Source organism: Heliconius melpomene, chromosome 20 (assembly GCF_056956725.1).
Source record: "Heliconius melpomene rosina isolate 202511_hmr_F chromosome 20, ASM5695672v1, whole genome shotgun sequence".
Taxonomy (NCBI): Eukaryota; Metazoa; Arthropoda; class Insecta; order Lepidoptera; family Nymphalidae; genus Heliconius; species Heliconius melpomene.
In genome coordinates this window covers 9,926,437-9,937,269 of record NC_140408.1, presented here as the reverse complement: position 1 = coordinate 9,937,269, position 10,833 = coordinate 9,926,437, and the positions used below count along the sequence as shown (strand labels likewise).

The 10,833-nt window shown below is 31.7% G+C and overlaps 1 protein-coding gene across 2 annotated transcripts; it reads left to right on the top strand.

Annotated features, from left to right (window-relative positions):
• Positions 1-5,036: 5,036 nt before the first annotated feature.
• On the top strand, positions 5,037-9,714 carry LOC146527898 (uncharacterized). Of its 2 annotated transcripts, none has more exons than XM_085204938.1 (6): positions 5,037-5,220; positions 6,871-7,016; positions 7,296-7,481; positions 8,550-8,723; positions 9,157-9,414; positions 9,537-9,714. In XM_085204938.1, the coding sequence occupies exons 1-6, from the start codon at positions 5,145-5,147 to the stop codon at positions 9,660-9,662; spliced, it is 966 nt and encodes a 321-aa protein (XP_085061064.1). In that variant the 5' UTR covers positions 5,037-5,144; the 3' UTR covers positions 9,663-9,714. The 2 variants fall into 2 exon arrangements, with proteins under 2 accessions (XP_085061064.1, XP_085061065.1); XM_085204939.1 differs by lacking the exon at positions 5,037-5,220 and adding an exon at positions 6,382-6,423.
• The last annotated feature ends 1,119 nt before the right edge of the window (positions 9,715-10,833 follow it).

The following is a 10,833-nucleotide window of genomic DNA, read 5'->3' as shown; positions in this document are numbered from 1 at the left end:
GCTTTGTTATCAGGGCGAGGAAATGAAAATAATCTATTTCCTCGATTGAGAATCGAACCAACAACCGTCATGATCCTCACATTTTCACAAGAATTAACTTACTAAGAATTTTACAAAAAAAACTTATAAAATGTAGAATTAATGTCTTCTATACAATATACGAGTATTCCCAGCATTACTACAAATTACCATGGCAACCATCGCCACCACCATAGAGTTTTCTAACCCCGGGTTCAATATTCAAAAGCATGCTTTCTTAGCTAACTTACGTTCAATGACTCGATTTTTTTTCTTCTGGGGTTATTTCTTAGGGGTAGTTTTAAGCTTATGCTAATTGTACTTGACCTTTGGTTCGTATAGCATGTGGCTATCACAGTTTAGTGTACAGGCAGATTTGATTATCAGAACTAAACATTTCAAGGCCAATGTTAGAATTTTTGTGGTGTTTTTTATTGATACTAGGTAAAACGTCAGTTTTATATAGTACTATCGGCCCGCTTGCGGCTTCACCCGCGTGAACTATGTTATTATTAATTTCTGTCTCCATGACTACGTCCTAGTGACGTCTATCCAAAATTTGAGACTCCTAGCATTTGTAGTGACGAAGTTTCATACAAACTTTCGAGCCCAAAAACAACACCTTAGAATTCGAATATTGCAAATTCCCGTCTTAGCGAGCACCTACGTCCTATAGGTAACGCCTATGCAAAATTTGAGATGCCTAGCACATGTAGTTTCTGAGATTTCGTGATGAGTGAGTGACCTTTCGATTTTATATATATAGATTTTTTAATATAACTAATATATTTTAAAAGTCTCGAGTGCTAATAGAACCTACAACCACATTCGCATTTACAGTCACACGCTTGTACGCCGTTTGCTTCTAATTTTTATATTAATATTTTAATATTAATAAAAAAAATTTACATTATCTTATCTTATCTTTTCCGTATTTTATATTTTTAAAAGAATTATAATGATGACTCGTGAATTAATTACTAAATCTCACTTCAAACAACACTAATTATAATAATTTATTATATTTGGATCATCAATATAATAAAACGTAAAACAAACTTTATATAATAATAGATTAAAATATCTTAAAGTATTTAAAAATATTAACTATCGGCGCGAGAGATTTATATTTTAGATGAATTCTTAAAAGTAAAAGCGTATTTTGTGTTGTATTCATAATTATTGACACGGAGAAAAGGGAGATTTGGATGTTTTGGGGTAATAGAAACTTACATAATTCATCAATATACTTGTTCCAATATTTGGCACATTTGTCATAACAAATAATGCCTAAAAAAGAAATCCATTATAAAAAATCGTTTTGCCAAATTCAGGATTTGAAATTTATGATCTGTAGCTCTACGAGTGGAGTATACCAGTATAATCTAAATATATAACATTTTAACTTTCATAAATTAAGAAAAGGAAATCTAAATTTTCCTAAATTTAGTACAAGACGACCATTAACACGGTTTACTTCGATAGGGGTAACGATAGCTCTTTTTGATTATTAGCTTTATAAATGGTATAAACGGTGTGATTTAAACGTTTTTTTCTTGTTTTGAAATAAACTTTTTTTTTTTATTTATTTTTAATGTCTTTTTTTTTGTTATAAAAAATATTAACAGGTATATATGTCAGTGGATGATGGAAGCTAAATATGTAATACGCCTTTTAGATATTGTCTCAAAAAACAACCATGCTCGTATGAAGGATATAAAATCGTTAAACGGTTTTGGGTTTTTTTACCTGGGTTTTTTGGGTTTGGGTTACCTGACCTGACACCTTGTGTTTAGACACTCCGTACCTCCTCAAGTACGTTCCCCATTTTCCGCCGAATTTGTATGGCATTGCTTGTCGAGTGACGGATCTTAACGCTTCGCTTTGCGTCGTTACCAAAACGAGGAAATGAAGTTACCAGAAGAGGATAAAATCATGAAATCTCTGAAATATACAATTTAAAATCTGGTTTAATTCTATTATTTATAATAAATGAAATATATTGATATACGTCTCTATTGTTATGTATTTCTAGGTATAGCGTTAAATATAAAAAGCTCTTCACACCGTCTTTAAGTAAGCCTGTATTATAACATATCTTCAATGCCAAGTTGTAGAGACAGAAGCCAAATAAATAAGTCTTTATAATTAGTCTTTATAATTTATTTTCAAGGATTTATTTTTTATAACTATATGTTATAATAATAATTATTTTTAACGAAAAAAACGACTTCTTCAATTTCAACCGGATCCCATAATTAGAACTTAACCAAATTTTCATCAAACTACCTTTGATGTGTACGCTTTCCAATAAAAAAGAATCATAGAAATCGGTTGGGTTGATATTGAGTTATTCGTCCATTTGTCGCGCACATACTTAATGCAAATTTAAGACTTATGAGATTTTCTCATGGCTACCATTGTCAGAAATGGACCAAATTAAAATGGGACTACACATGAAGCACTAGCAAATAAAAAAATATACAGGATGTCCCAGGAGTCAACGATAAAATGAAAACAGGTGATAGACCAAGTCGTGACAATTATGAGAAAAATATAAAAAAAATCTGTGTCATGTATTTTTCATATTATATTGATTTAAAAAAATATCGGAAAAACCGACACCCTGTGATGATTTTTCAAGTCCTAAGACTGCAAATATTACTCTTTTTTCATTTTTTTTTCTGTAATGTAATCATGAGTAACCCTTCTGTGAATTACAGTTTAAGATTGAAACATACCTGCATCGGTTTTCAATAAAATGCCGTGTTTTTGCCAAAATATTTAGTACACCCAACTTTTACCGACTGTACTATAAAAAAAATGTACTACACTGTTTTTGCAAGTAACTTTAAAAGTTGGCGCATTTAATCTGGATTCCGAAATGGTACAACACTTGCTGAATTACTTCTTTATTGAAGAGAGAAAAATCGAAATACACGATAATCGGGATGACGTTCAACGTTTTGGTATCTTTTCCGATACATTCTAGCTGCAGCATTAGCATTACATAACCATTCTCCATGAATGAAATGCATATTGGCAATGTGTCAAAGACCGAGTATATGGCCTGCGAGAGCCCGGACTCGAGCACTATCCTTATAGGTTCTGGGCCAGCCCCTTAGTCGGAAAAGTTCAGGTATCTTAGATCCGTCATGTCTTAGGTCGGATGAGCGTTGCCTGGGCTAAGTGGCAGGAGGTCACTGGTGTGGTCTGTGATCGCAGGATACCGTCCAAACCTTATTATCCTTATAAACCTTATATATTGAACAGAACATTTTTTTGCTGACTCTACACTGTGTTATACCATACGGTAGTTGTTTCTATGACCACCACAATGCAAACACTACGCACAAAAGCCATCCATTAAACAAGGTCACGAAATTTGCAATTGTTCAAAAGGTAGTCGTTTTACAAGAAATAGAACGTCTTGTACTTAAAAGAAAATTTAATATCATTATGGGTTTAGTGGTTGAATAGCAATAATAATATATGCTTACCTATCTGTCCATCTGTCAAGACCATTTTCTCAAGAACACTTGAAGGTGTCAAGTTAAAATTCATAGCAAATAGTTTACAGTCTCTTGGAGAACAGAAGTAAATTCTTAGTCAACGTAATCAAAGATATGAGCATTTCTTAAATTCTCTTCTATTCTCTTGACCTAAAATGACAAAATTTGGCAAGAAATGAGAATTGCGAAATTTGTGAAATATTATGTAGATATGAAAACCTGAAAATTGGTAATCTATGGGCTTTTTTTTACTTTTCGTATAATATCTTTTTCACTAAATAAGATTTCTTTTTTAATTTTCAGGCCTTAGTAAGGCCTGAAAATTAAAAAAGAAATCTTATTTTTCCGGTCTGAAAGTAATAAAAAAATACTTTTTAATGTAGCAAATAAAAATATTTATAATTCTGTAAGTCTCTTCATTTGAACGGACACGCCCCCACTACAAAAACGTGTTAATTTATTTAGAGTATGTTATTGTTTACGTTAATACAATGTCCATTTTGTTTGTTTTATCATTTTTCATTATATCACGAGTTGTTGCATAAATTAAAAATTATATAATTTTAATTTTACTCCATAATTCTTAACTTAGTATCACTTAGTAGAATTCAGGCGGAGAGCGAAAAAGGGATCTTTTTACAACAGTTTCTCTCTGCCTACCATGTTTTATGCTCTATATATCATAAAGCTGAAAAATTCACTACCCCAGATTTTTTACCGACAAAAAAAAAAAAACCTTTACATTAAAAGATCAGTTCAAAACTTGCTTACAAACAAAAGTTTTTGTTATTATGCATTTGTAAAAACAATAACTTTAATATTACACTAGGTTCCCAGGTTCCCTTTGCCTCTAGATACATCTTGAAAATGAAAATAAAAAACTTTTAATATAACTGAATGTACTTTTAACACATAAGTATAAGTACAATAATTAATCTCTTCCATTAACTAGTGAAATTTTGAAATTCTGTCATGTAATTAGATTGGGAAGAAAAAAGGAATCCTACGGGAATAAGAATTCGGGAATTTTCCATTATATGTCGTAAAGTCTACGCAAACAAAGTTGCGGATAACAATTATTAAATAAAAATAATACAATTATTTAATTAACACCTCTCGTGGTGCAGGGTCACAAACGTATAAACACGACAGATCGTGGGTTCAGTTCCCACTCTGGTAACTTGGCAAAGCGTGGCGTTGAGTTCCGCTATTCAACACCGTAATACCTCCAAAATGCAGCAGAAACCGCGGAACAGAAATATCTCAAGGGCTAAAAAGAGACAATTATTTAACAAATCTACTCAAATTAGTTAAGATAAGATATGATAAATCTGAAAAAGATTTAATGTCTTACCGACATATCTTTATTATTTCTACTATTATGTTGATTAGCGATGTGACGTATGTATGTTTGTACATTGTACATAATATATATAACACGCGAATAAATTACGTATTTTTGAAGCGTCGTACTTATCTTACAAGTTATATGTGGACGAGATGTCGATGAAGCGATATGAAGTTGGCGTAGCTCTATGTCTTATATTTAGTAATTTTTCTTACATTTTTTTTAATTTACTATATAAGTGATTTTATGTTAAACGACTTGTAATAATGGTGTTTTATAATTTTGTAAAAGTGAGTCAAGTGGAATGGCGTCGACGTTTTATTATATACTCTATATATTTTGGTAAGCTTCGTTTCTTTTTTTTTCATATGAAAAAGATAGATTAAATTAAAAATGTTTTAAGACCCTTGCCGTGCATTGGGACAAACGTTTGATTGTAAACACGACGGTTGTCAGTTTAATTTCGAAGAAATGTTTTCATTAATTAAATTATTTTCATTTTCCCACGTGTAGTGTTAGGAAAGTGTTCGAAATTAGAAGATCAACTGAGATTTGGAGCCTTTCTTTGATGGTGCTCTTCTTACTTTCTTTTACCAATCTATGAATCGCATATTTTTATTACTATCCATTAATAAAACATCCCCAAATCTAAGTATTCTCACCCATTATTTTTAAATTGTTTAATAACATCTTTGTGACTATTAAAAATTCAAAAAGTTATAATAAAAACTTTAGTTCTAATATTTTGACACTTCTATTTTAATGTATAAAGAACAGAATATCTTAACACTGGGTACCCTCTGCCTATTCTGCTAAGTGAAAAAACCTTGCTTTTCTCCTTAAATTTAATCTAACGTAGTATCGTACATTACTTCCTCTCATAAGATAAAAGCGTATAAGTTTATTGCATATTATATATTAATTATGTGTCATTTTCTTATTTTTTTGCGTCGTAGTATAATATATTAATTGTAAATTAATGGCAAATTAATTAATAGGATACTGACGAATAATCTAGAATTATGAAATTTGGCAACTAGCATCTACAAGTAGCACATAAAAAAATCTGGACCTATACATTTGTGCTTAAATCCTAAAAAATAATAAACTTAAAAATTGGGGCAAAATTTGGTATTAAAGCCCCTAGTTCAAGGGAGGTATCAGTTGAAATGCGATGACTAAGCTAAGCCTGAATTTCAGAAAAAAGCTTGAATCCTCCAATTTTTGTACGGAATCCTCGACGGGATAGCCTGACTCGCGCTTTACCGGTATTTTTCCTAATGAGGTACAGAACCCTAAAAATTAAAAAAAAAACATAAAATGATCGTAGACCATCGTGAAAATACATATAAATATGTATAATTGATATCTTAAAGTGAATTCCTGATAAAGTAGTAAGCGACATAAATACATTTATAGCCTATTATGTTCGACCATCCGAGCATTTGCGTCCATGTCCACGTCTATTGTACTATTTACTATATATAGGGGGCGATGGCTCAGTGCTGTTCATTCGGTCTGCAATGGGTAACACAGCGGGTGTAGGTTCGTTGTTTTGATTATTTAAATCTTAAACTTATCTTTTCTAGATCTTTAATTATGCTTAGGTTGGTGGGTAATCTCCTGATAACAAATATTTAATCCAAAAATTAAATGCTATAGTGATTGTAGAGAAGGGAGGCGTGGAATAGATTAGTAAATTAGCACAATTGGTTTCTTGGAATAATGTCATATTAAACGAATAAATTTATAAATTAAAAAAAAATGACTACAATTCTCTTTATTATTACTATTCTTTTAAAAATTTATTACGATATTCAAAATTTAATTTAATAAATTTCGTTTTAAGTTACTACAAAAATCGTCAAAATATTAATCATTGAAAAATAATTTCTTATTATTTTTAGATGTTTCGTGTTTATTGTCATATATTGTTTCTTTTTTCACACACTACTTTTTACCCAATTTTTCACCTTTTTCTTATTTTTTCAGCAAAAGACACAGCTGCTGAGCCGCAGACGTCCAACGATGAAGCGGCCGGTGATCTCTGCGAGTTCGATACTGAGACGGGCGAGAAGCAATCATGTTGTTTAAGATTTGTAAAAGTTATATATGTAGCAACATGTGTAATTAATATTGTAAGTAAATTACAATTATCTATAATCTACTAGTGTCTTTGTGTTTCTCAAAGAACAAAATATCTTCTCCACATCTTTCCGTTTCCGTAGGAATTTTGAAATATTACCTCTTTTACCCTACACTAACCAAGGAAACTACGTGCCAAATTTCGTTAAAGTCTTATATTATATATTAATTATTTTTATTAGTATTGTAAATAGAAAACACTAAATGAAAATAGTTATTTTAATATTTAAATAGAGGTAAAAAGTTATTAAAAAAAATAATATTTTTTCCAGCTTCTAGCAATTGCTGTGATAGCAGTGACAGTGTCAGCAGCTATAGCCATGAAGATCTTCTCCAGCGAGCAGTCCGGCAAGTTGGTTGCGATGATCCTATTAGCTGTTCTTGCTGCTGTCACACTGTCCATCACCATATATGCCATGGTAGCCATATTGAGGAGAAGGAAGAAACCTGTGCATACGGTAAGTTATGTTAGTTATATTTATTTTAGCTTCACGAATTCCATGTGCCAAAGGAGCAGCGCCTGACTTGAAATGTAACTGTTGTAGGTTCGATTCCCACACGGAAGAATAAATGAGAAGACGAAAACGTTTCTCGCTCAGGTCCAAATGGTCAAAACCAAAACGCGGCGTTGAGCGCCGCCATTCATCTTTCGATATGTCCAATATTAGGAGATGCTTGAGGGACAAAATGCCTGAATACTAGGTACCCTCTGAACCTGCAATATGCGTGATACAGCGTCAAGCAAAAAAAAACTAATTAAATCAAATACGATATTACGCTATAAAAGTTGCTAAATCTTTATAGCTGTTAGTTACTACGCAGTTTTAAAACTTAGGTCTTATCTTATATTTTCGAGAAATATCAGTAAATACATACATACATAGCTAATCTTGTTTTAATAAATTCAAGTTCACTGAAACACCGAAGTGGTGAAAGTGGTTGTGGTGGCATATCACGCGATCGCTACCTTGAAGGTACCTGAGCCAAATTACTCCCTATAAACTAACTACCCTCTAGTTTTAACCAAAATATTAAAAATATATAAGAAAAGTTTAATTATTTTATAATCGTGATATAATTTAATGTTATTTAATTGTATTTAAATGTTAATTGACAAATATCGTCAGTTAAAAAATAATAATTTAGAGACTGCCGTGATGCAATAGAACAGATTTCACTATAAACGCGATGGTTGAGGGTTCGACTACTCTCGGGGAATTAAATTATGTCTTGCTTTCAAATTAAAAGGATTCTTTTCAGAAAATAAGATCCGTTTAATCAGGATCATCTCAAGATCGAACTCAGACTTGAGACCGATTTATTGATAGGAGCCAATTCAACAAATTTAAAATAAGCTGAAAAAAGAATAAAGAATTAGTTAATGCAATCCATTTTTTACATGTGTATAGTGTTATTACACATTTTGACGGCTTTGACGGCTTCCGAGAAGCGCGGGTTCATATCCCGCTGCGATCAAATTTTAGCGTGCTAAAACAGTTAATATTAATTACTTTAATAATTTTCAGGGGTCGGTGTCTCTATTTATCCTGGCTATACTACAAGCTATAATTCTTATAGTGGCCATACGAAACACTATGGAAGATGAACTGAAGCTCAGCCGGTCTCTCTCAGAGTCGTTCCAGTTGTCCCGGAGCAATGACCCACGCCATGTGAAATTATGGGCCACCCTACAATATGATGTATGGAATAAGTTTTAATATAAAATGTCAATATTATTATTTTTATATTTACGCATATAGCAGGGTAGGCAGAGGAAAGGAAACCTAGTGTTAATAGACTGCGTTCCCTACTTTCTTATAGTAGCGCAAATTACTTAATTAATTAGTCTTGTTACTAGAGCGAGGGAATGAAAATAATTAATATTCGCCTGAGTGTGATCGACCCCCACTCGAGGAAATGAAATATTGACTTAAATGTATATTTTCATTTCTTCGTTTTGGTGTCAAGGGAAATCACGGCGTTGAGTACAGCCACTCACACAAGAAATTCGATGAAAAGTGGCGATGTACGGAGTGTCTTGACACTATGTACCTTCTGCTTACCCTACTGTATGCGGGATACAGCATGAAGCTAATGTATTTTTTTATTTATATATTATCTCAATATTTACAGATACGCTGTTGCGGTGTTTACGGTCCTACAGATTACAACAATCCCAACATACCAATCGCTTTCGCCCCCGACGTGCCCATATCCTGTTGCCCATCTTGCGATCTGGACCGATCAGAGTTAGTTCAGGAAAGAGAACGGCAGAACTGCAAAGCTAGAAGGGAATATTATGAAGTTGGCTGTAGAGACTCAGTGCTCGAAATACATAGACAAACTAGTAGTTCCGTTATAGCGGTTATTACAGTGTCGATTTTAGTTGAGGTAAATATAAATTAATATGTAAGCAAGTTGTTGTTAACACAAGCTTATCTTTACCTACCTTACTGTGGAAAACAGCAACATATTAATAAATGTACAAAATAAAAAAAATATTTTCTTTTCAGATTGTAATATCAGCACTGGGCTTCTTAATAATATTAAAATGTAAAAAGCAAGAGAAGGATGTATCTAAGCCACCTGAAGAAATTGTGACGAGAACCAAATCCGATTCTAAGGCGTCTATTAAATAATAATTACTTATATAAAAAATGCTTTACCAAAGATATAAAACTTATATTGTATTGTATAATAATACAGAGTTAATTTATTTTAAATAATATTTAAATTAAGTAAGATTAATAATTAAATATGACTTCTGATAAAAAATATCAACATATTTTTTTTGTGCAAATGTGTCTACCTCTATCTATTATATTCTCATTTGTTTCTTACGCGGCGTTAAGTTCCGCAACTCAACACTACCCTGTGATCCGGGCATAACTAAAGATCGAATTGAAGATGAGACTGATATTGAAGAATGTGTATGTGTGATATGTAAGTCATCTATTACTGCATTATATTCTGTAGGTAGAGGTAGACAAGTCCCCACTGCCATACAAAAATTATTTTTGCTTATAAATCTCTAATTGAAAATTACAAATTTGGTAAAGCATTTTGCACCTACAGATCTCAAAGCGACAAGGACTCGAGCAGACGAAGAATTTAATTGTTATTGTTTAATTTAATATTTATTTAAGCATAATTTGTAAAAATCGTTATTTTAAGTAAATGACTATGAGACTACATTTCTTTTTATTTTTGTAATTTCTGCATACAGCGCCATCTATTATCAACAATGAGAACTATTGTATTTTAATACAGCGCCATCTGTTATTGTTATTTGATAAGTTTTTAACTTGAAAATGTTTCTTCATCACGCTAGATGGTACTACTAACAATATTAAATGATTTTTCTTTATAGACATAGATTGATAGTAAATCATTATCCATGAAAAGATGTAATCAAACTATAATTTATTTTAAGAAACAAAAGCTATAATCAAATTACAAAAATATTATCATAAATAACTTTCATATTTATAAACATGTGTATTAAATGAAATACTAATCTTCGCAAAAAGATTGTCATTTAAAATTTTTTTCACTAGCATGTATCATATTATAAACTTTAAATAAATATTTGCTTATATTTATAAAATTCTCCGATATTAACATCAGCATCGATGGTTCAGTGGTAGAATGCTCGCCTGCCACGCGGGCGGCCCGGGTTCGATTCCCGGTCGATGCAGCTGTCTTTTTTATTTCTACAATATTTTTATTACTTTTGTAATAAGCAGATATATGACATAGCGCCGTCGTCATTTTAATAGTAAGGCAGATAATACAAAACGAAGTTATTTC

Excerpts from the sequence above, each read along its gene's own strand:
- LOC146527898 (XM_085204938.1), top strand. The coding sequence starts at position 5,145 with ATGGTGTTTTATAATTTTGTAAAAGTGAGTCAAGTGGAATGGCGTCGA. Across the intron at positions 7,482-8,549 it reads GGAAGAAACCTGTGCATACG|GGGTCGGTGTCTCTATTTAT; the intron begins GTAAGTTATGTT and ends AATAATTTTCAG. Across the intron at positions 8,724-9,156 it reads GGGCCACCCTACAATATGAT|ATACGCTGTTGCGGTGTTTA; the intron begins GTATGGAATAAG and ends CAATATTTACAG.